This window comes from Trichomycterus rosablanca, chromosome 22 (assembly GCF_030014385.1).
Source record: "Trichomycterus rosablanca isolate fTriRos1 chromosome 22, fTriRos1.hap1, whole genome shotgun sequence".
NCBI classification, from domain to species: Eukaryota; Metazoa; Chordata; class Actinopteri; order Siluriformes; family Trichomycteridae; genus Trichomycterus; species Trichomycterus rosablanca.
The window spans coordinates 21,429,440-21,457,226 of NC_086009.1; the positions used below are offsets into that span (position 1 = coordinate 21,429,440).

General features: G+C 38.0%; 1 protein-coding gene and 10 gene segments (V, D, J or C); all 11 read right to left on the reverse strand.

Moving 5' to 3' along the window:
- Positions 1-203: 203 nt before the first annotated feature.
- On the reverse strand, positions 204-2,669 carry LOC134300380 (immunoglobulin alpha-2 heavy chain-like). Its single transcript, XM_062985078.1, has 3 exons — positions 2,474-2,669; positions 2,030-2,380; positions 204-526 (listed from the first exon to the last, which is right to left on the reverse strand). The coding sequence occupies exons 1-3, from the start codon at positions 2,517-2,519 to the stop codon at positions 204-206; spliced, it is 720 nt and encodes a 239-aa protein (XP_062841148.1). The 5' UTR covers positions 2,520-2,669.
- Positions 2,670-4,781: 2,112 nt separating this feature from the next.
- LOC134300381 (Ig heavy chain V region 914-like) lies at positions 4,782-5,289 on the reverse strand. The segment is given in 2 exon segments: positions 4,782-5,140; positions 5,241-5,289. Coding segments are annotated over 2 exon segments (399 nt in total).
- Positions 5,290-5,876: 587 nt separating this feature from the next.
- LOC134300383 (Ig heavy chain V region 914-like) lies at positions 5,877-7,190 on the reverse strand. The segment is given in 3 exon segments: positions 5,877-5,884; positions 6,726-7,043; positions 7,148-7,190. Coding segments are annotated over 3 exon segments (369 nt in total).
- Positions 7,191-7,655: 465 nt separating this feature from the next.
- LOC134300384 (Ig heavy chain V region 5A-like) lies at positions 7,656-9,611 on the reverse strand. The segment is given in 3 exon segments: positions 7,656-7,790; positions 9,215-9,480; positions 9,569-9,611. Coding segments are annotated over 3 exon segments (444 nt in total).
- A 3,211-nt stretch (positions 9,612-12,822) lies between these two features.
- Positions 12,823-14,154, reverse strand: LOC134300385 (Ig heavy chain V region 5A-like). The segment is given in 3 exon segments: positions 12,823-12,898; positions 13,695-14,022; positions 14,112-14,154. Coding segments are annotated over 3 exon segments (447 nt in total).
- Positions 14,155-14,634: 480 nt separating this feature from the next.
- LOC134300386 (Ig heavy chain V region 23-like) lies at positions 14,635-16,459 on the reverse strand. The segment is given in 4 exon segments: positions 14,635-14,655; positions 14,749-14,898; positions 15,997-16,319; positions 16,417-16,459. Coding segments are annotated over 4 exon segments (537 nt in total).
- A 684-nt stretch (positions 16,460-17,143) lies between these two features.
- Positions 17,144-17,669, reverse strand: LOC134300387 (Ig heavy chain V region 186-1-like). The segment is given in 2 exon segments: positions 17,144-17,490; positions 17,584-17,669. Coding segments are annotated over 2 exon segments (393 nt in total).
- Positions 17,670-19,240: 1,571 nt separating this feature from the next.
- LOC134300388 (Ig heavy chain V region 23-like) lies at positions 19,241-20,686 on the reverse strand. The segment is given in 4 exon segments: positions 19,241-19,392; positions 19,509-19,563; positions 20,224-20,546; positions 20,644-20,686. Coding segments are annotated over 4 exon segments (573 nt in total).
- A 706-nt stretch (positions 20,687-21,392) lies between these two features.
- On the reverse strand, positions 21,393-21,944 carry LOC134300389 (Ig heavy chain V region 914-like). The segment is given in 2 exon segments: positions 21,393-21,805; positions 21,899-21,944. Coding segments are annotated over 2 exon segments (459 nt in total).
- Positions 21,945-24,145: 2,201 nt separating this feature from the next.
- Positions 24,146-24,587, reverse strand: LOC134300390 (immunoglobulin heavy variable 1-18-like). The segment is given in 2 exon segments: positions 24,146-24,468; positions 24,545-24,587. Coding segments are annotated over 2 exon segments (366 nt in total).
- A 918-nt stretch (positions 24,588-25,505) lies between these two features.
- On the reverse strand, positions 25,506-25,952 carry LOC134300217 (Ig heavy chain V region 914-like). The segment is given in 2 exon segments: positions 25,506-25,813; positions 25,907-25,952. Coding segments are annotated over 2 exon segments (354 nt in total).
- Positions 25,953-27,787: the final 1,835 nt, after the last annotated feature.

The following is a 27,787-nucleotide window of genomic DNA, read 5'->3' on the forward strand; positions in this document are numbered from 1 at the left end:
CAGAACAAGGATCTATCTAGGATTAGAATAAATTAGTAATTGGTTTGCATTAACTAATAAACAATAAATTAAACAAACATATGTTTGTCTAAAGTAAAAGCAGAATTAAACATTGAATAAATGCAGGAATGACAGTAGAGGAGGTTTCAGTGTGTTGAGTGATACAGTGGGATGTTTTTGTACAGCTGCTTCTTCAGTTCCAGTCACTGTGGTTGTCGGGCGCAGTAATAAACTGCAGTATCTTCTGCTCTCAGACTCTGGATCTCTAGGTACTGAGTACTTGCTTGAACATCTTCACTCAGCTTGAACCGGGCTTTCATTGATTCTGCATATGTGGGGTCATCTGAACTTCCCGAATTGACATACCCAATCCATTCCAGAGCTTTTCCTGGTTTCTGCAGGATCCAGTGCATGAGGTAGCTTGTCATATCAAAACCGGTAATTTTACAGGAGATCTTCAGATGTTCTCCAGGTTTCTTGACCTCTGTAGGAAGCTGGTCCAGTCGGATCTCATCACTCCTCACTGCTAAAATATAAACATTAAACATCATCAACACATTAAAATATATAAATCAGTGGAACTAATATGAAGAACTTTGTGCTACCTTGTGTTATCATAAATATAAAGACGCAGTACTGAACGACTCTGAGCTCCATAATAAAACACTCTGGTTATTCTGGGGTTCAGTTGTGTGATTGGAGATCTTAAGGTCTAACAGGTGGGTTTTATGCTTCATAATGGTGCAGATTTGCATGAGAACCTTCAACCAATAAATTTAGTCCTGGTGAAAATGAGCACAGACCTGCAAGCTACATTCAGTCACCACATATTGGTTTACTACTGGTTTAAACTTAACCTAAACAGTGCTGGTATTTTAATGGATTAGCTGGTCAGTGAGCACTAATTCATGCAGCGTTTTTATGTAACTGAAACACGTCTTATTCAGACTGTATATAAGTAAGAGCAGATCAGCAGATTTTGCTGTTGAACAGCATTTGTTATGCTTTAAACACATTAATGTGGTTTTGTTGTGTTAACAACACACAAAAAACAAGCATGTACCAGTTTGAGTAGAGAGAGACTGATATTTGGCAACAGAAACCAGTTCAGACCAGCAACCATTGATGCCTCTTGAAGCCTTAAAGAGAGTTTAATCATTTAAACATCTACTGAATGAATTTACATGTGGAAATGACACTGATCCTGATGTTGATCCTGATGTTGAAGGTTGATCTTCCACGTCTTCTCACATCACGTGTTTTTAAGTTGGATGAATCCACGTGCTCTGTCGCCCCCTGTGGAGAATTAATGTAACACGTGTTTTAAACCCCCTCGATGGATTATTGGCGTCCCTGTCCGTGTTGTGTTTCTGCACAGAGAGACCCGTGATCCACAGTGGCCCTGACCAGGATGAAGATGTGGTAAACTATAAAAATGAACGAGTTTGAAACAGCAGCACTTTAAACAGGCTGCAGAGAAGCTTTGGATTCATTTAACAGAAGATGAAATGATGATTGTGTAGATGAATAGAAACACACGGTGGAACCACAGCTGACAGAAAGTGGAGCTCTGATGTTTTACTTTCATATTGGAGTTAAAATTAATATTTTATGTTAAACAGTTTGAAATGGCCTGCATATTTTTTTAAGACCGTATATAGTCCAAGTAATAGCAGGTTAAGGGCCTTGCTCAAGGGTCCAGCAGTAGCAACCTGGCAGATGTGGGGCTCAAACCAGCAACCTTCTGTTTACTAGTCCAGTAACTTTACCCTTGAGTTACCATTCATCCAGGTCCTAATAGTAGACAACACATCCAGGTTTATTTAATATAATCACAGATTGTTGTTATTTTCATATTTTACATGAACACTTCAACCTTTTACAGTCAAATGAAAAAAATGGGGAATTGTTTACAACGTCTTTGTACATCATGTATTCCAGTCAATAAAATACCGCTGATGGTGAGGGTTGTAGAGGTGCCTTGTTTTGTTAAATGACACATAAACATCTGAAATAGTGTCTGGTTCACACAGAGCTTGAGATGGTTTTTGTGAGGCGACTCCACTACTCAGCATCACTGTGAATCTCGCACAGTAATACACAGCTGAATCTTCAGCTTGTACATTCTGGCCTCGTAATGTTATGGTGTTGCTGCTCGTGTCTCTGGAGATGCTGAACTTATTTTTCAGTTTATCACTGTAAGCTGTGCTACCACCACTATTGATGAATCCAATCCACTCCAGAGCTTCTCCTGCAGCCTGTCGAATCCAAGCTGTATCATAACTCGTAACTGAATATGAAACCTTGCAGTTGATGGAGAGAACCTGGCCTGGTTGTACCGTCATGGATCCAGGCTGATTCAGTTCATAACAGTGTACACCTGTGGAGGAAAATACCTGCTGATTACATGATGTACAAGCATCAACGGTGCTGAAGGTTCATCTGAAACATTATTATTAGATAAAGAACGTACAGGAAGCAGCTGCCAGCAGGAGCAGTAGAGATGATGGAGAGAACATGGTGGAGGAGGATCTGCTGGTGTCTGATCTCCAGAGATCCTTAACTGAGACTCTTCACCTAAATAGTGAGAGATCCAGTCCTGTAGATCATATTTGCTTATCCGCTGATGGTGGGAGGTGAAGCAGTTTCAGATATAAGGAGGAGGAGGTTTACATGGTCAAAAGTATGTGGACTCCTGAGGGATCTTAGATCTGCTTTAGGGTTTATTACATGTTTTTATTTTTAAGACAAGAAAAACTTTAATACTAATTTTCATTACTGGGGTTTAGTCCCTACAAAATCATGATGCCCTCTTACTTGACACATAACGAACTAAAATGTCTCCATATTTGCAGTTAATTATACAACATTGATTTTATGGTGTTAAATCATTGGTTCATCATTGGTTTGTAAAAGTACAAATAATCAACAAATACAAAAGAAACCTCCATACACACTGTGGATTAAAACAATTACTCGACCACGCCTGTATTGTGCTCAGTATTACAGTGTTCCATCAGGTATTATTTCAAATAAAATAAATAAATAAATAACAGTAAAAGTTACTTCATGCATTTTTTTTTAATTATAATAATTTTAAGGATAACAAGTTAATGACGTAAAGGTTTGTGTAGCTGTTGAAGGCACCGTAATGTTTACTTTTTAGCTCCAATTTAACATCATTTTAAAATGGAATTAGATTTTATTGAGTGATTTCAGTTGATGAGCAGTTTTGTGGGTGGATCATTAGTATTTCTCAGTTTGTTTCTGACAGACTGATAAATTACAATGGACAGGTTAAAAGTAATAATGATTAGGTGGAAACTTTAAAACGCACTGTAAGAATCTAGCTATATTTTAGATTCATTCTTTCTTTTCCTATTTAAACAAATACATACATACATCTGTGAAATTGTATGAAGAGGCTATAATGAAATGTGACCAGTAAGAATTGAGCTAAATAAAGATTGTAGGAAGTTGATGTTTTTGTGCAGCACTGCGGCTTTTTGTACCGCTGTGAGTCTCTGGCGCAGTAATACACCGCGGTATCTTCAGTCTTCATGTTGTTCATGTCCAGATACACCTGGTTCTTACTGTTGTCTCTGGAGATCGTGAACCGACCAGTAACTGCACTGGAATAATACTTGCTAGCACTATCATGCCTAATAGTTGCAACAAATTCCAGCCCTTTTCCAGGCGCCTGTCTGATCCAAGCCATCCAGTAGCTACTAAAGCTAAACCCAGATGCTGTACAGGTCAGTTTATGAGATCCACCAGGTCTGATCACCGCTGATCCAGACTCAGTTAATGTCTGACTGTATGAATCTGAAACACAAGAACACACACATCTAAATATTACAGTTTAAAATAGAAAATCATCCATTTATTCTAAACATCAACTAAAGTTCAACTAACATTGAATCAGGATTGATACAGTGATGTAGATCCAAATTCTGCTCAGATCCATCACCAAGAATTTCAGTAATAATTGCTGCTCTAAATGAGAACAAACTGCTGAGTAGTTGATTTTTGGGCTGAAAGGATCAGAATAAATAGTAGAAATGTGACATGTTGTTTGCATAACCCGCCCACAAGATCGATAAATACTGGAGATTCAGAGAGGAGGGACATGAAGAACAACATCTATAAAACTTCAACAGTGTTTCTGTCAACTGAAACTAGTCTTCAATATCTCAGCTGCTTATTTATCACTTTATTAATGAAACCAATAACATTCTGATGGACATTTACTTAACACCACAACTCTGTCCTCTTATGTCTTTTGTTAGAAGCAGCTCATCCGGGTTATCCGTCAGAAACTGAATGTTACAGAAACAGATCAATCAATAAGAATTTGATCCCAAACCATTTTCTTTATTAGAACATTTGAAGTTTACTCTACATCCACTGACTACAGCCTGTGAGGAGAAGATGTGGTAGATGTGTAACGAATGAACAGGATGAGATGGTTAGGTTGGTATAGACTGCCCTCTACAGCCAAGAAATTATAGTATCGGTTGGGGGCAAATTATATATGGGTTTGGTTATTTTCCTGCTATTTTCCCAAACTGTTTTTAAGAAGCATATATACCCGAGAAAATTAGTATTTTTTTACATTTATACATTTTATTCATTAATGACTGGGGCAAATTAATAGATGTGTCTGCATGATTTACTCTGTGATGTACCTCAAGTCTCTATACGTGGACCACTGTCATTTTTTTGGTATATAGTGCTACAGATTAACTGGATCAGTCCTTATGGCATTTAAATGTATATATTTAACTGCCAAAAACTGAGGTTTTTGTATGAGTCTGTAGTCTGTTGTACCAACGTGACTCTCGGGCACAGTAATAAACTGCCGTGTCTTCAGGTTTGAGACTCTTTATTTCCAGGTACAGCTTGTTTTGATTGTTGTCTTTAGTGATGGAGAACTGGCCCTGCAGAGACTGGGCAAAGTAAGTGCTGGTGCCACCATCAATGTATCCGATCCACTCCAGTCCTGCTCCTGGTTTCTGACGAATCCAGTGCATCCAGTAGCTGCTCATGGAGAATCCAGATACAGTACAGGACAGACTGACCGACTCTCCAGGCTTCTTCACCACAGAAGCAGAGGAGCTCAGAGACTGTCCATAAGAATCTGGAAGGGAAGAAAACATAAAATGTTGTAAAAATGTTTTTGGGGAAAAAAGCAAGCTGAAATGGGTCAGTGATGCTAGTGATGAGAATGTAAAACTTACAAGAAATAAGAAGAAATAAAATACTGTACTGTAAAATCATATTTCTCAAGCTTTTGATTCCAACAGATATAAAAAGTTTCTGAATTCTGTTAACCAGAGTAATGAAGAATCTTCTGTATATAGCTAACATGATTTGAATAGGGAGGGACCATGAGCACACTGATGCATTAAACTGGGCGGACACTTTAGAACTGTACTTGTGCTTGTTTCTGGGTGGTACCTTAAACATTATGTCCTTTAATCCTAAATATTTGCATAAATGAGTGAATGATTAAAAATACAGCAGAGTATCATGTACCATAATCAGGTGTGTATCAGAGGACCTCTTTTACCTCTTTATTCCAACCGTCTGATTCTGAGCATGTATGTATTTTAGATGCTGTATTTTAGTGGAACATTATAGTTGTAGTTAATTAAGCCACTAAGAATAAATAGTTCAGTGTTTCAGGACCAAAGCTGATCTGCATAAATGAAATAAATTCTCATTTACCAACTAATCCAGCATGAACCAGCACTGCCCAGTTAAAACCAGCAATATCAGTCATTTCTGGCTCCAGAAAGCTGAATAACATCACATTTCTGTTAGACTTTATCTACACCACACAACCCTGAAGAATATTGAAAAATGGTGTTTTATTACCAGACTGAGAGGATCGAGTAACAGAAAGGACATTCAGATGCATTATAACATTTATAGATATAAACAACTTAGAACTGCATCTTCAGGTCAGTGTGGAGCAGAAATATTTTGTACATTAAGAAAACTCAACGTATGAATAATGAATAATTATTTTTTTTAGAATTTGTTCTATGTATGAAAACTTATGCCAACCTGCATCAACAGGCTGCCTGTAATTTTACATTTAATTTAAGCAACGAGAGGTATTTATACCAAACATGGGTCATTTTATTAAAAACAGTTGGTTTTAAAATAATTAATAATTAAAGCTGTAAGTTTTATTTATCCGTTTTTTTATCAGTATATTAATTCTGTTACTATAACTGTGTACTGTTTTTAAGACAGCTTCCTGCTGTAATTCATTTAATTTGTACAATTTTTAGAGTAAGTTTGTGATTTGCACTGATGTTGTTGTGCTTGTTGTAAAATTCTATTTTTAAAATAATTTTAAGTGTTTCAACTGATTTATTTATTTAACTCAGGTATTCTTTTTTATTTGTTGACTGGTTGCACGTTGGAAATGTATTTGGCTGAAATAAATAATAATAATGATTCAACATGAATATTTCTTTATTACATTCAGTCAACAACAAACTCAAACAATCAAATAAACCAAAATGTGTAAATCTGTGTAACATAATTACATTTTTATTCGATTTTAATGACTTTATATGAAAAGAATCCATAACAAATGTCTTTTTTTATTAATAAACAACATAATTTGTGTTTGAACCCCTTTAAATTTAATCTGTTAAATGTGACTGAATACAGCCTGTGTTTTTGTAGAGCCATCTCAGCAGAAGTACCACAGTGCAATCTGGCACAGTAATACACAGCTGTATCTTCAGTCTGCAGATTCTGTCCTTGTAGAGTCACCGTGCTGCTGGAAGCATCTTTAGAAATACTGAACTTATTTTTTAGAGAATCTTTTTGATAAATGCCTCCACCCCCCCAGATGTAGATTATCCACTCCAGGGTTTTTCCTGCAGGTTGGCGAATGAAAGCTGTTCCGTAGCTGTTATCAGTAATTGAATATCCTGATACCTTACATTTGAGAGTCAGAGACTCTCCCGGCTTCACCACCATTGACTCGACCTGAGTCAATTCCACAGCACAGTCCACATCTGTAAAACAAGTCACACTGTACATCAGAAACCACAGAAACAGTGCAGACGCTGTAAAGCACGACTTTGTGTTTACAGTTCAGTGTTAATAAAGTGAAACTCACTGGGTGAAGCTGCCAGCAGCAGCAGCAACAGTGTTGGGAACATTGTGGAAGAAGCAGAAGTGTCAGATCCTTCTGAACCTCAGTGAACGATGCAGATACTTTAGATCTTTATCTAGGTCCAGGTGGAGGAGGAGAAGAAAGATATTTGCATAGTTAAATGTCAAGTCATTCGAAACAGAACCACGCTTTATAAAAGGTAGAAGTTGTTTTTAATCTTAGTTTCCTGTCTTGTTATATATTCTTTTATAAACTAAAAAAGTGAATAATTTTTTTGTATGTACCTAATTTAGAGGAGATAACAAAATTATTAATATTAAGTATTAATATCTGATTTAATATTAGTTTTACAGGGTGAATTATTATTCATTACCCCTAATGTGTGCTTTACACCATGAAGAAACTGTTAAAATCTTTTATATGGAAATTGTATGACATTGGATGTGTTGTCCATATATTTTTGTTCATGTGTAATTTATGCTTTTTGTATAATAAAAACTGTAATGCATGATTATCTGATGAGATGTTCATGATGGGGGATCAGTGGGTTAGATCTTTTTGTACAGCGCTGTAATTTCCTGTACCAGTGTGGTGCTACACGAGCGCAGTAATACACAGCTGTATCTTCATTCTGCATCTTCTGTCCCTGTAATAATAATAATAATAATAATACATTTTATTTATATAGCGCTTTTCAAGATACTCAAAGACGCTTTACATAAGACAAATAATCAAAACAAATACGTACATACACCATACAAATCATAGTACAAAATCAAAATAGTACATCAACATCAAGAATAATTAAGATAAAAACAAAGAGAGCAGCATAAGACAGTTCATTAAAAATTAGCTAAATTATGAGAGAGAACAACAAATATAGAACAATTTCTTAAAATTAGACAGAAACAGGACAGATTTACAGAAGTTTTAGGATCTAGGACTTCACATTTCTGTCGTGATCTAAGTATAAAAACTATTAAAAAGAATAGCAAAAATAAAAGCATTTATTTTGTGTTGTTACAAGTTAAATGCCACTCTGAATAGATGAGTTTTGAGAAGTGACTTGAATTTGGACAGGTCAGGACAATCTCGTAGGTGTTTGGGGAGAGCATTCCATAAAGATGGAGCAGCTATGGAAAAGGCCCTGTCACCCCAGGTCCGGTGCTTGGTCCTAGAGGGTATGGACAGTAGGTTAGCCTCAGAAGAGCGAAGGCTACGGGAGGGAATGTGCTGATGGAGCAGGTCGGTGAGGTAGGATGGGGCCTGATTATGGAGAGCTTTGTGAGTGAATAGAAGAATTTTGAATTGAATGCGTTGAGCAACGGGAAGCCAATGAAGTTTTTGTAGAACAGGTGTAATATGATCACGGGAGCGAGTATGAGTAAGGAGGCGAGCAGCTGAATTCTGGATATACTGAAGTTTTTTTAGGATTTTGTTAGATGTACCATAAAGGATGCTATTGCAATAATCAATTCTGGATGTAATAAAAGCATGAATCAAGGTTTCGGCGGCAGAAAAGGAGAGTGATGGACGTAGACGTGCTATGTTTTTTAGATGAAAGAAAGCAGTTTTGGTGATGTGATTTACATGGCGGTCAAAAGAGAGGTTGCTATCAAAAATTACACCAAGATTTCGGATGTTAGAAGACGGAGACAAAGTGTCATTATCAATGGTAATTTGAAAATTTTTTGTGGTTTTTGCCAGGGTTGTAGGACCTACGATGATCATATCTGATTTTTCACAGTTTAATTTGAGGAAATTAGCTTTCATCCACAATTTCATTTCAGTGATGCAATTTGTCAGAGTGGAGTGAAGTTCAGTATTAATGGATTTGGAGGAGATGTAAAGCTGAATATCATCAGCATAGCAGTGGAAATGTAAACCATGCCGACGTATGATGTCACCAAGGGGGAGCATATAAAGAATAAACAAAAGGGGACCTAACACTGAGCCTTGGGGAACGCCTTGGGACAGTGGAGCAATGGCAGAACTACAATTGTTGATATTAACAAACTGTTGTCTGTTTATGAGATATGACCTTAACCACAAAAGGGCAGTACCAGAGACCTGTAGGGTCACCGTGTTACTGGACGTGTCTCGAGAAACAACAAACTTGTTTTTAAGTGAATCTTTTTCACGAATATCTCCATCATAATAAATTGTGTTGATCCATTCCGGAGCTTTTCCTGCAGGTTGTCGAATCCAAGCTGTTCCAAAATGGCTGCTGCTGTCAGTAATTGAAGCTCCTGAAACTCTACAGTTGATGGTTAAAGTCTCACCAGACTTTACAACCACTGAATCTGGCTGGATGAGCTCAGTAGCACAGGACACATCTGTAAAGAAGAGAACAGAAAAGTCTGAAATGTTAAAATGTGTTTATTGTATTAGACAGTTTGTACAAATTTAAATCTAAACTCTTACAGGAAGCCACAGCGAGCAGCAGCAGAGCAGCTGAAGTCCACATGATGTTACAGCAAGTGTGATCAGAAAGTGCTTGTGTCCAGGTACATATGATGCTAATTTTACCAGAAAAAAGGAGATTTGCATGAATGTTAAACAGGAACTGAGTTTATGTGGAGCTTTGATGCTACTTAATGAAGTTACTCTGTTGAGTTCCTCAGGTGTGTATAATTGGATCACTAATATTCTCTCTATATGTTGCCATTATATCAGATTTCTGGTGAATATGGAATCAATTTACAAGGTTTTACTTTTTTTTTTATTTTTATAAAATGTAATTCTAAATGTATTTCCACCACCCGATGACACCCATTACATTATAATAATACAAAAATCAGCCAAGATAGTATTTTAAAATGTTTAATTCTTATTACTCATTTTTCTACCACAGGATGCACTTTTTTGTTACCTTTATTGGATCTTCTCACTTTTTACTGCTGGAATACTATTTACATGAAAATTAAAGTAAAGTTTATATAAATCTTGGAGAATTTGTAGTATTACGTGTGATATCTGTACCAGTACAAATGTATAATGTATGTAAAATCCTAAAATGCAAAATTTACTCTAAAAGCCATGGACTGGAGTCATGTGCAGGACAATATCCTCATTTATACTTCAGGATGAATTAGTAATTAATTTGCGTTAATTAATAAACAATACATTAACCCAACATACGTTTGTCTAAAGTAAAAGCAGAATTAAACATTGAATAAATGCAGGAATGACATTAGAGGAGGTTTCAGTGTGTTGAGTGATACAGTGTGATGTTTTTGTACAGCTGCTTCTTCAGTTCCAGGCACTGTGCTTTCTCTGGCGCAGTAATAAACTGCAGAATCTTCTGCTCTCAGACTCTGGATCTCTAGGTACTGTGTACTTGCTTGAACATCTTCACTCAGCTTGAACCGGGCTTTCACTGATTCTGCATAGATTGCATCATTGTTGCCAGTATCCATCCTGCCAATCCATTCCAGAGCTTTTCCTGGTTTCTGCAGGATCCAGTGCATGTAGTGCTCTGTCATATCAAAACCAGTAATTTTACAGGAGATCTTCAGACGTTCTCCAGGTTTTTTGACCTCTGTAGGAAGCTGGTCCAGTCGGATCTCATCACTCCTCACTGCTAAAACATAAACATCAAACATCATCAACACATTAAAATATACAAACCAGTGGAACTAATATGAAGAACTTTGTGGTACCTTGTGTTATCATAAATATAAGGACGCAGTACTGAACGACTCTGAGCTCCATAATCAGACTGTCTGGTGGTTCTGGGGTTCAGTTGTGTGATTGGAGATCTTGGAGGTCTAACAGGTGGGTTTTATGCTTCATAATGGTGCAGATTTGCATGAGAACCTTCAACCAATAAATTGAGTCCTGGTAACAATGAGCACAGACCTGCAAGCTACATTCAGTCACCACATACTCGTTTACTACTGGTTTAAACTTAACCTAAACAGTGCTGGTATTTTAATGGATTAGCTGGCCAGTGAGCACTAATTCGTGCAGGGTTTTATATAACTGAAACACGTCTTATTCAGACTGTATATAATTAAGAGCAGATCAGCAGATTTTGCTGGTGAACAGCATTTGTTATGCTTTAAACACATTAATGTTAACAACACACAAAAAACAAGCATGTACCAGTTTGAGTAGAGAGAGACTGATATTTGGCAGCAGAAACCAGTTCAGACCAGCAACCATTGATGCCTCTTGGAGCCTTAAAGGGAGTTTAATCATTTAAACATATACTGAATGAATTTACATGTGGAAATGAGACTGATCCTGATGTTGATCCTGATGTTGAAGGTTGATCTTCCACGTCTTCTCACATCACGTGTTTTTAAGTTGGATGAATCCACGTGCTCTGTCGCCCCCTGTGGAGAATTAATGTAACACGTGTTTTAAACCCCCTCGATGGATTATTGGCGTCCCTGTCCGTGTTGTGTTTCTGCACAGAGAGCCTCGTGATCCCGTGAAAACAGGATCCACAGTGACCCTGACCAGGATGAAGACGTGGTAAGCTATTAAAATGAACGAGTTTGAAACAGCAGCACTTTAAACAGGCTGCAGAGAAGCTTTGGATTCATTTCACAGAAGATGAAATGATGATTGTGTAGATGAATAGAAACACACGGTGGAACCACAGCTGACAGAAAGTGGAGCTCTGCTGTTTTACTTTCATATTGGAGTTAAAATTAATACTGTATGTTTAAACAGTTTGAAATGGCCTGCATATTTTTTTAAGACCGTATATAGTCCAAGTAATAGCAGGTTAAGGGCCTTGCTCAAGGGTCCAGCAGTAGCAACCTGGCAGATGTGGGGCTCAAACCAGCAACCTTCTGTTTACTAGTCCAGTAACTTTACCCTTGAGTTACCATTCATGCAGGTCCTAATATTATACAACACATCCAGCTTTATCTAATATAATCACAGACTGTTGTTATTTTCATATTTTAAATGAACACTTTAACCTTTTACAGTCAGATAAAAAAATTAGGAATTGTTTACAATTTTTTTGTACATCATGTATTCCAGTCAATAAAATACCGCTGATGGGGAGGGTTGTAGAGGTGCCCTGTTTTGTTAAATGACGCAATAACATCTGAAATAGTGTCTGGTTCACACTGAGAGCTTGAGATGGTTTTTGTGAGGTGACTCCACTACTCATCATCACTGTGAATCTCGCACAGTAATACACAGCTGAATCTTCAGCTTGTACATTCTGGCCTCGTAATGTTATGGTGTTGCTGCTCGTGTCTCTGGAGATGCTGAACTTATTTTTCAGTTTATCATTGTAAGCTGTGCCACCACCACTATTGATGAATCCAATCCACTCCAGAGCTTCTCCTGCAGCCTGTCGGATCCAGCCTGTATGATGACTCGTAACTGAATATGAAACCTTACAGTTGATGGAGAGAACCTGGCCTGGTTGGACCGTCATGGATCCAGGCTGATTCAGTTCAACACAACGTCCACCTGTGGAGGAAAATACCTGCTGATTACATGATGTACAAGCATCAACGGTGCTGAAGGTTCATCTGAAACATTATTATTAGATAAAGAACGTACAGGAAGCAGCTGCCAGCAGGAGCAGTAGAGATGATGGAGAGAACATGGTGGAGGAGGATCTGCTGGTGTCTGATCTCCAGAGATCCTTAACTGAGACTCTTCACCTAAATAGTGAGAGATCCAGTCCTGTAGATCATATTTGCTTATCCGCTGATGGTGGGAGGTGAAGCAGATTCAGATATAAGGAGGAGGTTTACATGGTCAAAAGTATGTGGACACCTAAAAGATATTAGATGTCCTTTTTGTTTTATTACATGATTAAGCATGGGCAGTGATAGCTCAGTGGCTAAGGTACTGGACTAGTAAACAGAAGGTTGCCGGTTCAAGCCCCGCCACCACCAAGTTGCCACTGTTGGATCCCTGAGAAACGCCCTTAACCCTCAATTGCTCATTGTGTAAGTCGCTTTGGATAAAAGTGTCTGCTAAATGCTGAAAATATAAATGTGACTCACAGACAAAAACCTTTATATTCATTTCCATTACTGTGGTTTAGTCCCTATAAAAATAGTCCTACAGGTAGATTTCCCAAAGCTTGCCCTACAAAAAATTTCTTACCTTACCCCATACACACTCTGGATTAAAACATTAACTCGACATCTATTGTATTGTGTCCAGTATCACAGTGTTCACGTATTATTTAAAATAAAATCATAATTGTCAGTAAAAGTTATTTCATTGTTATCTGATGTGTGCATGTAATTGGGTTTGTGACTGGTAAGAATGATAAGGATTACATTTTAAAGCTGTGAAGGTTTGGGTAGATGTTGAAGACAGTAATTTTTACTTTTTAGCTCTAATTTAACTAATTTGTGCTTTACACCATGAAGTAACTGTTAAAATCTTTTTATGGAGATTGTATAACATTGTAAGTGTTGTCCATATATTTTTGTTCATGTGTAATTTATGCTTTTTGTTTATTAAAAACTGTAATGCATGTTTATCTGATGAGATGTTCATGATGATGGGGGGTGTCAGTGGGTTAGATCTTTTTGTACAGCGCTGTAATTTCCTGTACCAGTGTGGTGCTACACGAGCGCAGTAATACACAGCTGTATCTTCATTCTGCATCTTCTGTCCCTGTAGGGTCACCGTGTTACTGGACGTGTCTCGAGAAACAACAAACTTGTTTTTAAGTGAATCTTTTTCATAAATATCTCCATCATAATAAATTGTGTTGATCCATTCCAGAGCTTTTCCTGCAGGCTGTCGAATCCAAGCTGTTCCAAAATGGCTGCTGCTGTCAGTAATTGAAGCTCCTGAAACTCTACAGTTGATGATTAAAGTCTCACCAGACTTTACAACCACTGAATCTGGCTGGATGAGCTCGGTAGCACAGGACACATCTGTAAAAAAAGAGAACAGAAAAGTCTGAAATGTTAAAATGTGTTTATTAGATTAGACAGTCTGTACAAATTTAAATCTAAACTCTTACAGGAAGCCACAGCGAGCAGCAGCAGAGCAGCTGAAGTCCACATGATGTTACAGCAAGTGTGATCAGAAAGTGCTTGTGTCCAGGTACATATGATGCTAATATTACCAGAAAATAGGAGATTTGCATAAATGTTAAACAGGAACTGAGTTTCTGTGGAGCTTTGATGCGACTTAATGAAGTGACTGTTGAGTTCCTCAGGTGTGTATAATTGGATCACTAATTTTCTCTCTATATGTTGCCATTATATCAGATTTCTAGTGAATATGGAATCAATTTACAAGGTTTTATTTTTTTTTGTTGATTAAATGTAATTATAAATGTATTTCCACCACCTGATGACACCCATTACCAATTATAATAATAAAAAAATCAGCCTTGCTGCTATCGATATATCCGATCCACTCCAGAGCTTCTCCTGCAGCCTGTCGGATCCAGGCTGTATGTTGACTCGTAACTGAATACGAAACCTTGCAGTTGATGGAGAGAACCTGGCCTGGTTGGACCGTCATGGATCCAGGCTGATTCAGTTCAACACAACGTCCACCTGTGGAGGAAAATACCTGCTGATTACATGATGTACAAGCATCAACGGTGCTGAAGGTTCATCTGAAACATTATTATTAGATAAAGAACGTACAGGAAGCAGCTGCCAGCAGGAGCAGTAGAGATGATGGAGAGAACATGGTGGAGGAGGATCTGCTGGTGTCTGATCTCCAGAGATCCTTAACTGAGACTCTTCACCTAAATAGTGAGAGATCCAGTCCTGTAGATCATATTTGCTTATCCGCTGATGGTGGGAGGTGAAGCAGTTTCAGATATAAGGAGGAGCAGGAGGAGGTTCTTATTGTGGAGATTGTGACTAACTAGTGGATTTTTCTCACTTTAAAAATGATCAATTAAGCTTCAGATTGATGATTCTTATGTTGGTTTTTTTTTTGTACTTTCGGAGGCAGTATGGAACTCAGTGGTAAGCTGAGCAACAGAGACAGATGGATAGTTGTCCTTCCAGTGGATATTTAGAACCCTATTAGTGTGTCTGTTGGGTCCTTTCTTAGCTTCCTGACCAGGGCTCTTTCTGCCTGGATGCCCAAGTCAAAATTTTTCTTGTCAGTCATCAAGATGAGACACATTAGAGAGCAGAAACAAAGGAAACAAACCTGATGATCTTCTAAAATCAGTCAATGACTAAAAAATAAATGAATAGAAAATATTAAAATTTATACTGAAAAATTAATCAGCCTAAAACAACAGAACTGTAATGAAACGCCTCGAAGACGACACACATGTATTCTTTACTTTACATCAGACGGTTGCATTTTGGGTCATCACGTTTCCAAATGATTTACTATTATTTAAAATCTTTTATTCAATCTGGTGCTGTCACTTCAGTGAGAAGGGTCTGGGTTCGATTTCCCTGCCAGGCAGCCAGGGTCCTTTCTGTATGAAGTTTGCATGTTCTCTCTGTGTCTGTGTGGTTTTCCTCCGGGTGCTCCGGTTTCCTTCTACGAGTCCAAAGACGTGCGGCCAGGACAAGTGTGTGTCCGCCCTTTGATAAACTGGCAACCTGTCCGGGGTGTGTCCAACCTTTCACTCAATGAATCAGACCCACCGTGATTAGGATGAAGAGATGGTAAAAATAAACACAATGAATGATTGAATGATTTATTTATACAGCATTAGCCAGGCGCTTGTTTGTTAGATAGTGTGTGGTGTTGACGGCAGTGATATTGGACTTTATTATTTATTGGACTTTATTATTTATTATCTTTATTATATATGACAGTAGTTAAATATGAATGTGTGAAATGAAATGGAATGTATATGTATGATAATCCTGGTGAAGGCCCCGTGTGAGGTATGATGATCCACCATGATGTTTTTGTACAGGACTCCTCTGTGTTTGTGCTGCTGTGTCTCTGGCGCAGTAAAACACAGCTGCGTCCTCCGGCTGAAAGTTTTGTCCTCGTAAATAAACGGTGCTGATGGTTTTGTCCTGGCTGAAACTGATCTTGTTTTTCACCGTGTCCTTAATGTTAGTGCCACCACTTTCACACAGATACCCGAGCCATTCCAGAGCTTTCCCGGCAGGTTGGCGTATCCAGTGTATACAGTAGCTGGACTCAGAGATCTTACAGGAGATGGAGAACTGTTCTCCAGGCCTCACTATCACAGAGGCCGGCTGGGTGAGCTCCACACTCTCAACACCACCTGGAAATAATAATGATAGATTAATAAATCAGATTATTTAGAAGTTTGAGAAACAGGTCTGAGATGGAAGCTCATTCCAGCAGTGAGGAGAACCTACAGATTGCAGCTGTAAGCAGGAGCAGCACTGATGATGAGAACATTGTGGTTCTGATCCTCAGATCTGCTCTGATCCTCCTCACCAACACAAACACTCATCTGGTTTATGTAGCAGCGACGGGTGGAGGATTTACATAAAGCAACCTGAAAAAGTATTCACACCCCGACTCTATTTGTTATCTTAATTATTGTCATAACCTGGATTTACTATCAGATCCACTATCATGCATTTTAAAATCAGTATTTTATTTTCATATTTGTTTTTTTAGTATTTTATTATTACTGTTGTATTTTATTATAGTTTCTAGTTTGCTGCTTTTTGGCTTCATGTAAAGAACAATATCTCCTCCTACTGTTAGATTTATGATTAACATGCTACTGCAATGTGTGTGTATGAGTGTGTGTGTGTGTGTGTGTGTGTGTGTGTGTGTGTGTGTGTGTGTGTGTGTGTCAAAGACAAAAGTACATTAAAAAAATAGAAAAACATAATAATACAAAGTGATCAGGTCCTACTACTGACACTTCTGCTCAACCTGCATGTCTCGGGTCAGAATGCTAATGTTTTTTAACAATAAACAAGCTAGGAAAGATTGAATGTTGTTGTTTATTACTGTTCTGTCAGTGTTGGTAGTGTTTGGGTCGGGGTGGGTCTGTGTTGATAAAATATGATTCCACCAAGGAAGGAGGGGGGGGGGGGGGGGGGTTAATACTTTCAGGCTCTTTATATATTACACAGGGAGTTTTTGTACAGGCTTGTTGTTGATCTCTATCACCGTGTCTCTCGCACAGTAATACACAGCTGAATCTTCAGCTTGTACATTCTGGCCTCGTAATGTTATGGTGTTGCTGCTCGTGTCTCTGGAGATGCTGAACTTATTTTTCAGTTTATCATTGTAAGCTGTGCTACCAGCATTATTGATGTATCCGATCCACTCCAGAGCTTCTCCTGCAGCCTGTCGGATCCAGAAAGTAGTATAACTCGTAACTGAATATGAAACCTTGCAGTTGATGGAGAGAACCTGGCCTGGTTGGACCGTCATGGATCCAGGCTGATTCAGTTCATAACAGCGTCCACCTGTGGAGGAAAATACCTGCTGATTACATGATGTACAAGCATCAACGGTGCTGAAGGTTCATCTGAAACATTATTATTAGATAAAGAACGTACAGGAAGCAGCTGCCAGCAGGAGCAGTAGAGATGATGGAGAGAACATGGTGGAGGAGGATCTGCTGGTGTCTGATCTCCAGAGATCCTTAACTGAGACTCTTCACCTAAATAGTGAGAGATCCAGTCCTGTAGATCATATTTGCTTATCTGCTGATGGTGGGAGGTGAAGCAGTTTCAGATATAAGGAGGAGGAGGAGGTTCTTATTGTGGAGATTGTGACTAACTTGTGGATTTTCTTTTGCTTGTTTTTATTATTTTTCAGAAAAAAAGTCTGAGCCACAATATTAATGACGATTTTGTAAAAAAGCTCATATGGGACCCCTTGCTTAAAAAATTATCAATTAAGTCTCAAATTGATGATTCTTATGTTGTAATTGTACTTTGGGAGGTGGTATGGAACTCAGTGGTAAGCTGAGCAACAGAGGAAAGATGGATAGTTGTCCTTCCAGTGAATGTTTAGAACCTGATCAGGGTGTCTGTTGGGTCCTTTTTTATCTTCCTGACCAGGGCTCTTCCTGCCTGGATGCCCAATTATAGTAAAGTTTAAGGCTGTGCCAAGCTTCATTCGTTTTAAAACTATTTAGGCCACTTTGAGGGTCCTGGGAACATTGTAAGCCTTAAATATAGTTTTATATCTTTGCACTGATTTATGCTTCACTACAGTTTGAACACGGATGCAGTGTAAATTGGGGGTTTTGGAGACCCAGGTTTGTGGATTTCCAAACGTTTAATCAATTCAAATCACAGAAGCTGGACTCCACTTAATTTCAAAGCAATTTTTTATTGTAAATAACACATTTTCATATTTAAATACCTTTTAAAATACTCTAAACATGTTTTTACTTTGATATTAAAGGTGAGTACGTGTAGGTTGGGTAAATATTACAGATATTTTGAGTCCACTGTATATAATGACAGTCAGGCAAAATTTAAGGTGTCGAAATACCCCCCCACCCCCCCAATATACAGATGTAAACATTAGATATAAACACATTCTGCTCACTAGCTGTGTGTAATGTTAGGATCCATTAGTGTTCCCATAAGTTGTTGATTTGGCAAGAATGTTCCCCCTCCTTTCCCTTGCCGTGTAGATTTGTTCCCCCCAGTGTTCCGTTCAGGTCTACGGCCTTGCTGTAACGGAGATTAGAACTCGGTTCTGTGAATTAAAAGTTGTTTAAAAGTTGTGAAAGCTGGCGGCATTATTCATGTCTTTAGTTATTCAAGATCAGTTCTGGGTTTGTTTTGTTCCTCATTTAACACAAGAGCTCTGTAGATCTGTTAACATGCAGTGACATTACTTTCACTTAGGATTTAGTCTATGAACTTTGTATGATTGTTTCTAATCTAAAATATTAAAACTAAGACGAAGATACAAGAGTCTACAATATAAGATCAAGTAGATCCACCAGAATAAAGAATAATGAAGAGAATCTACAGTAGAGGAGGTTTCAGTGTGTTGAGTGATACAGTGGGATGTTTTTGTACAGCTGCTTCTTCAGTTCCAGTCACTGTGATTGTCGGGCGCAGTAATAAACTGCAGTATCTTCTGCTCTCAGACTCTGGATCTCTAGGTACTGTGTACTTGCTTGAACATTTTCACTCAGCTTGAACCGGGCTTTCATTGATTCTGCATATTCTGCAGCATTGCTGCCAGCATTCATCCTGCCAATCCATTCAAGAGCTTTTCCTGGTTTCTGCAGGATCCTGTCATTTTAAAACCAGTAATTTTACAGGAGATCTTCAGATGTTCTCCAGGTTTCTTGACCTCTGTAGGAGGCTGGTCCAGTCGGATCTCATCACTCCTCACTGCTAAAACATAAACATCAAACATCATCAACACATTCAAATATACAAATCAGTGGAACTAATATGAAGAACTTTGTGCTACCTTGTGTTATCATAAATATAAGGACGCAGTACTGAACGACTCTGAGCTCCATAATCAGACTGTCTGGTGGTTCTGTGGTTCAGTTGTGAGATCTGTAAGAGTAACACGTGGATCTTTATGATGCACCTACAGTGATACTGAAGCAGAAATTTGCATAGAGACTCTTCAACCAATAGAATTAAATCAACCTGTAACTGAATGTCAGTGAATTTAAGCTTCTCTAAAACACATGAAGTGAATAAAGTGGACAGAAGAGAACACAAGTAGTTTTAAATGAACCCTGAATCCAAAAGCTTTATGGTTCAATTACTTAATGACACATTACATCATACGAGAGACATCAAACCTTTAATTTAAGTAAAAATAAAAACAATAACAATTAAAACCAGTTTCACAATTTGAAATGTAATAAACTTTGATAAACTGGTGACCTGTCCGGTGTGTGTCCCACCTTTCACTTAATAAATCAGACCCACCGTGATTAGGATGAAGAGATGGTAAAAATAAAGACAGTGAATGATTGAATGATTTATTTATACAGCATTAGCCAGGCGCTTGTTTGTTAGCTAGTGTGTGGTGTTGACGGCAGGGATATTGGACTTTATTATCTATTGGACTTTATTATTTATTATCTTTATTATATATGACAGTAGTTAAATATGAATGTGTGAAATGAAATGGAATGTATATGTATGATAATCCTGGTGAAGGCACCGTGTGAGTGATGATGATCCACCATGATGTTTTTGTACAGGACTCCTCTGTGTTTGTGCTGCTGTGTCTCTGGCGCAGTAAAACACAGCTGCGTCCTCCGGCTGAAAGTTTTGTCCTCGTAAATAAACGGTGCTGATGGTTTTGTCCTGGCTGAAACTGATCTTGTTTTTCACCGTGTCCTTAATGTTAGTGCTACCACCACTACACAGATACCCGAGCCATTCCAGAGCTTTCCCGGCAGGTTGGCGTATCCAGTGTACACAATAGCCAGACTCAGAGGTCTTACAGGAGATGGAGAACTGTTCTCCAGGCCTCACAATCACAGAGGCCGGCTGGGTGAGCTCCACACTCTCAACACCACCTGGAAATAATAATGAAAAATTAATAAATCAGATTATTTAGAAGTTTGAGAAACAGGTCTGAGATGGAAGCTCATTCCAGCAGTGAGGAGAACCTACAGATTGCAGCTGTAAGCAGGAGCAGCACTGATGATGAGAACATTGTGGTTCTGATCCTCAGATCTGCTCTGATCCTCCTCACCAACACAAACACTCATCTGGTTTATGTAGCAGCGACGGGTGGAGGATTTACATAAAGCAACCTGGAAAAGTATTCACACCCCGACTCTATTTGTTATCTTAATTATTGTCATAACCTGGATTTTCTATAAAATCCACTATCATGCATTTTAAAACCAGACATTTATTATAAATATTATTTTATTTTTATATTTGTTTTATTAGCATTTTATTATTATTGTTCTATTTTATTATCTTTTCTAGTTTGCTGCTTTTTGGCTTCATGTAAAGAACAATATCTCCTCCTACTGTTAGATTTATGATTAACATGCTACAGTAGTGTGTGTGTGTGTGTGTGTGTGTGTGTGTGTGTGTGTGTGTGTGTGTGAGTGTGTGTTCAAAAATTTTACTTATTGTAAATGATATTTGTTTATCTGATTCGTTAATTCAACAGTGGAATAATAAGAATCATATAGAAGTAACACAAACTAATTGGTGAGCACTTCTGTCGTTTTCCACATACTTTTGGTCCTGTAAATCACTTGATTGGATGGATGATGATGGATGAATGATAATGATGGATGGATGATGATGATGGATGGATGATGATGGATGGACGGAAAGTCCCTCACAAATGATCCTGCAGAACTTCAATCATTATGTAGAGAAACAAGTTCAAAACTGCTTCATTACTTCACTGTGCAAAATGACTTAAACACTCCTGACTGGAAAAGCTGTAAATCATGATTCCTCAAGTTCTGAGGGAGTTTTTGTACAGGCTTGTTGTTGATCTTTATCATCGTGTCTCTCGCACAGTAATACACAGCTGAATCTTCAGCTTGTACATTCTGGCCTCGTAATGTTATGGTGTTGCTGCTCGTGTCTCTGGAGATGCTGAACTTATTTTTCAGTTTCTCATTGTAATATAAGCTGCCACCACTGCTGATATATCCGATCCACTCCAGAGCTTCTCCTGCAGCCTGTCGGATCCAACCTGTACCATAACTCGTAACTGAATATGAAACCTTGCAGTTGATGGAGAGAACCTGGCCTGGTTGGACCGTCATGGATCCAGGCTGACTCAGTTCATAACAGCGTCCACCTGTGGAGGAAAATACCTGCTGATTACATGATGTACAAGCATCAACGGTGCTGAAGGTTCATCTGAAACATTATTATTAGATAAACAACGTACAGGAAGCAGCTGCCAGCAGGAGCAGTAGAGATGATGGAGAGAACATGGTGGAGGAGGATCTGCTGCTGTCTGATCTCCAGAGATCCTTAACTGAGACTCTTCACCTAAATAGTGAGAGATCCAGTCCTGTAGATCATATTTGCTTATCTGCTGATGGTGGGAGGTGAAGCAGTTTCAGATATAAGGAGGAGCAGGAGCTTCTTATTGTGGAGATTGTGACTAACTTGTGGATTTTTCACCATGTGGGGAAGATATTGTGGAGAAATAGAGAAGGAGCGCCTCTAAGAGGCCAAAGTTCTGTACAGTTTATGATGTAAAGGAACAACCATCTGACTGATAAATGTTTTTTATTTTTGTTTTGATTTCCGATAAGTGACTTTACAATAAGTATTGCAAACTTGTTCTTCAGTCATGATTTTTACTCCATCAAACATTTTGCTTTTTGGTGAAGATACTGAACTAGTGATCAGAATGTTGCTGGTTCAAACCCCGCCACTGTCAAGCTTTCACTGTTGGGCCACTGGGCAAAGTCTTTAACTTTCAGTTGTTTAGGACGGCACAGTAGCTCGGTGGGTAGCACTGCCGCTTCACAGACAGAAGGTCATGGGTTCGATTCACAGGTGGAGCGATCTAGGTCCAGGTTTTCTCTGGGTGCTCTGGATTCCTACAACAGTCCAAAGACATGCAGTCAGGTTAACTGGAGATACAAAGTCCCCTAGGTGTGTGTGTGTGTGTGTGTGTGTGTGTGTGTGTGTGTGTGTGTGGTGTGTGTGTGTGTGGTGTGTTTCCTCTGCATTGGCAAACTATCCAGGGTGTTTCCTGCCTTTCGCCAACTGAATAGGACCCACTGCAACCCTGACCAAGAAGATAAAGCGGTGATAAAACAGACAGTGAGTGAATGAATGAATGTTTGCGGTGCACCAAAGTCCCTCACAAATGATCCTGCAGAACTTCAATCATTATGTAGAGAAACAAGTTCAAAACTGCTTCATTACTTCACTGTTCAAAATGACTTAAACACTCCTGACTGGAAAAGCTGTAAATCATGATTCCTCAAGTTCTGAGGTAGTTTTTGTACAGGCTTGTTGTTGATCTTTATCATCGTGTCTCTCGCACAGTAATACACAGCTGAATCTTCAGATTGTACATTCTGGCCTCGTAATGTTATGGTGTTGCTGCTCGTGTCTCTGGAGATGCTGAACTTATTTTTCAGTTTATCATTGTAATATAAGCCACCACCACTATAGATAACTCCAATCCACTCCAGAGCTTCTCCTGCAGCCTGTCGGATCCAATGTGTAGTATAACTCGTAACTGAATATGAAACCTTACAGTTGATGGAGAGAACCTGACCTGGTTGTACCGTCATGGATCCAGGCTGATTCAGTTCATAACAGCGTCCACCTGTGGAGGAAAATACCTGCTGATTACATGATGTACAAGCATCAACGGTGCTGAAGGTTCATCTGAAACATTATAATTAGATAAAGAACGTACAGGAAGCAGCTGCCAGCAGGAGCAGTAGAGATGATGGAGAGAACATGGTGGAGGAGGATCTGCTGGTGTCTGATCTCCAGAGATCTTTAACTGAGACTCTTCACCTAAATAGTGAGAGATCCAGTCCTGTAGATCATATTTGCTTATCCGCTGATGGTGGGAGGTGAAGCAGTTTCAGATATAAGGAGGAGGAGGTTTACATGGTCAAAAGTATGTGGACACCTGAGGGATATTAGATGTGCTTTTAGTTTTATTACATGATTAAGCGTGTACTCATGCATACGGTTTATTATGTGCAAAATGTGATTTTTTTTTTTTACACAAACTAAAACATTTATACTCATTTCATTTACTGCGGTTTAGTCCCTACAAAAATAATCCTACCAGTAGATTTCAAAATTCCCAAAGCTTGTCCTACAAACAAATCATGATACCCTCTTATACTCTACACATAACAAACTAAATTGTCTCCATATTTGCAGTTAATTACACAACATTCATTTTATGGTGTTAAATAATTGGTTCATCTTTGAAGGCACCATATGTGTCTGTAAGGGAAGGAATTCGTGGGAACTCAGAAAAGTAAGCGATTTATTTAAGTAATTTTTACTTTTTAGCTCTAATTTAACATATTTTTTAAATGTAATTAGATTTTATATCAGTTGATGAGCAGTTTTGTGGGTGTAGGTGGATCATTAGTATTTCTCAGCTTGTTTCTGATAGATCAGGGATGTTTTTGTACCAGTTCCTCTACAGTTTGTGATGAGGTGCATTACGAGCACAGTAATACACAGCTGTGTCCTCAGTCTGAAAGTTCTTCCCTTGTAAAAACACGGTGTTACTGGAGGCCTCGGCAGTAAAACTGATCTTGTTCTTTAGTGAATCTTTGGTGCCAGAGCTGCTGGAACTGCAGAGCCACCCGATCCATTCCAGTGCCCCTCCTGAGAGCTGCCGAATCCAGTTGGTACAGTAACTTGTAAATGTATAACCAGTAATCTTACAGGAGACTGAAAATGGTTCTCCAGGTTTAACATGCATGACTGCAGTCTGAACCAGCTCGATACATTCAGTACCTGTGAACAAAAATCACAGAATTAATCAGTGGAATTAAACTGGAAATCAACCATCTCAAGATGTACCCACACGTACCAGCTGCAGCAGCCAGGAGCAGCAGGAGAGATGTGGAGAACATGTTCATCCCAACCGAATCTTACTTCTCACAAATCAGCATCTTCAACTGATTTATAACTGCTTTCTTTTGCATAGGGGTGTTCACTATCACGAGAAGGGGTTCCAATAATGACCAAGATATAAATGCAAATTACAGTCGTTATATTTATGCAACTATAACAACATTAACAGCAGCACTGTAATTGTGGGAGGTTTTACATTCATATTTCTGACCATGCGGGGGGAACATTGTGGAACAACAGTGAAGGAGCTCCTCCAAGAGGCTGTATAGCAGAATGAAACTATAAACCCAAAACATGCAGATTTTTATTATAAAATAAAAATAATTCATTTCAACATTCACATTCACACAATAATTATAAATAACATTCATATCAGTTACAACTATAACAAGAGCAATAACATTCAGAGAAGGAACAGAACCTCTCTTCAGATAGCTTCTGTAGTTAACTATTACTGAAATGAGCTCCACTGTTGTAACACTGAGGTCAGAAGAGAAGAACAAGTTACCAAAAGTTTATGGACACCTTGATATTTTCCCTAACAGAGAGTTTAGTCAAACTGGTCCTGCTGGTAAACCAACTTGGTAGAGCTGATCATGCTGATTGGGCACTGTGATAAATCTGGACATGATGGTTGGACAGTTTGGTAAATCTAAACATAATGGAAAGAGACATTGAGTAAAGCTGCTCAAAGGTACAACCTCGCCCTGCTGTCTCCAAACATTAAATCTAGTCAATTTGTTGTACAGCTTTTTTCATAGCTTATATATTTTCTAGTTTACCTGATGAGCATTTCTTTGTTTTGTTTTAAAGCCTCTTGTTATATGATGTTCTTCTATATTAATGACCCACTGATTTCACTACGCTACAGTAAGTGTGTGTGAGGGAGTTTTTGTAGAGCCTGTTGTTGATCTCTATCACTGTGGTTCACGGGCGCAGTAATACACAGCTGAATCTTCAGCTTGTACATTCTGGCCTCGTAATGTTATGGTGTTGCTGCTCGTGTCTCTGGAGATGCTGAACTTATTTTTCAGTTTATCATTGTAATATAAGCTACCACCACTGCTGATTAATCCAATCCACTCCAGAGCTTCTCCTGCAGCCTGTCGGATCCAATGTGTAGTATAACTCGTAACTGAATACGAAACCTTGCAGTTGATAGAGAGAACCTGACCTGGTTGGACCGTCATGGATCCAGGCTGATTCAGTTCAACACAACGTCCACCTGTGGAGGAAAATACCTGCTGATTACATGATGTACAAGCATCAACGGTGCTGAAGGTTCATCTGAAACATGATTATTAGATAAAGAACGTACAGGAAGCAGCTGCCAGCAGGAGCAGTAGAGATGATGGAGAGAACATGGTGGAGGAGGATCTGCTGGTGTCTGATCTCCAGAGATCCTTAACTGAGACTCTTCACCTAAATAGTGAGAGATCCAGTCCTGTAGATCATATTTGCTTATCTGCTGATGGTGGGAGGTGAAGCAGTTTCAGATATAAGGAGGAGGAGGAGGTTCTTATTGTGGAGATTGTGACTAACTTGTGGATTTTTCACCATGTGGGGAAGATATTGTGGAGAACATGCACAGCTTTTGTTATAAAATAAAAATCATTATAGGTGACATTATCAGTTACAACAATTAAATTTAGCTGTGTTAATTTAAGGAAATATCTACATCACAGTATTTACAAAGAGCTGGTTTTGCAGGTTTTTTTGTGTTTTCTTCATATTTTGTAAAATTCAATATTAAAATGTTCCTAAAGAATTTGCAGAGAGAGCGCAGTGTTGAGAAAATGAAAAAAAAAAATTTATTTCTTGTATAATTACTCCTACCAGTAGGTGTCACTGTGTATCAGACAGAGGGGGCAGTGAGTGAGAAGAAGGAAATCAGTAAAGAATTCTTTTTTTCGTGCAATTACACCTACAAAATACAACACTACTGAAATAAAGAAGGAAATAATAGAGAAAGATGAGAGTTATTGTTGTTTCTGGTAGATACATTTTAAATAAAAGAAGGAAATGTATTATGGTGTATTGTACAACACACGTACTGAAATGTGATGTGTGTTTATGTACAGTACTACTGTGTATTGTTGTTTATTACAAAAATGTATATTCTATAATTTAAGATTTAAAGGAAATATACTTGTATTTATCACAAAAAGAGAATTAAAGACATTAGAGAGGTTAGGGGTAAGGGGGGAGGTTTGTATGGTGGCCCGCTGAGTCAAAACACAATAACATTTAAAAAACAAACAAAAGCTGACAACACAACAACATTAAGGAAAAACGCAAATACAAAAAGGACAACACAACAACATTAAGGAAACACAAATACATTTCCACAACGGAAATGCTCCCAGCCACTATCATTTTTTATCTGTATGAACACTGCAGCAAAAGAAGCAAGAAGCAGAGCAGCGTAGTGCAGAGCATCTGGCTTCGGTTTTACTTTAACATTCAGTGATATAATTCTAAATAAAATCGAGCTTTTGATACATTTATGTCAAACCATTTTTATACAAACACATCAATGTTTCTCACCTACTACAAACTATTCTATATTAATTTTAAATAAAGATCAATAAATCTGATCATTTTATATTGGAGATGAATTAATCAATGCAGGTCTCGTAATTTCATTTATTAGTATAAACATCCATGTTTCCCATTTACTACAAACTTTTTTAGTTACCTTTTTAGTTGTTTTATTTAAATTTATAGTTAAGATTAAAAAAAATGTATGATCATTGTACTGTACATCTGTATATGTATATATGACAAATAACGGATATTACCTTATTTCATATAGGATTATTGTAAATTATAGAATTATTTGATATGATTATATTTATTAATGTAAACTATTTTATATTTACACATACAGTACATGTCCCTCACCTACAAACTTCTTTATATTATTAAATCAACTATTTTAATTTCTAATTAGGATCAATAATTGTATAATAATTATATTTTACAGTTGTGTCCATTTATGTGTCTATATAAATATAGTTTTACATTAATCTAAGTGCTTTTTCAAGCACTTATTTAAACCAGAATGCCGAATGTGAAACGAATGTTGAATATTAAACTAATGGGCATGAGTATGTACACTTAAAATGGTTTTTGATAACTAACTAATACATTGTGAATATACTGTTAAATGGTTTATGACATTAAAACATGTTAAACT

Excerpts from the sequence above, each read along its gene's own strand:
- LOC134300380 (XM_062985078.1), bottom strand. The coding sequence starts at position 2,519 with ATGTTCTCTCCATCATCTCTACTGCTCCTGCTGGCAGCTGCTTCCT. Across the intron at positions 2,381-2,473 it reads CCTGCTGGCAGCTGCTTCCT|GTGTACACTGTTATGAACTG; the intron begins GTACGTTCTTTA and ends TTTCCTCCACAG. Across the intron at positions 527-2,029 it reads AAAACCATCTCAAGCTCTGT|CAGTGAGGAGTGATGAGATC; the intron begins GTGAACCAGACA and ends TTTATATTTTAG.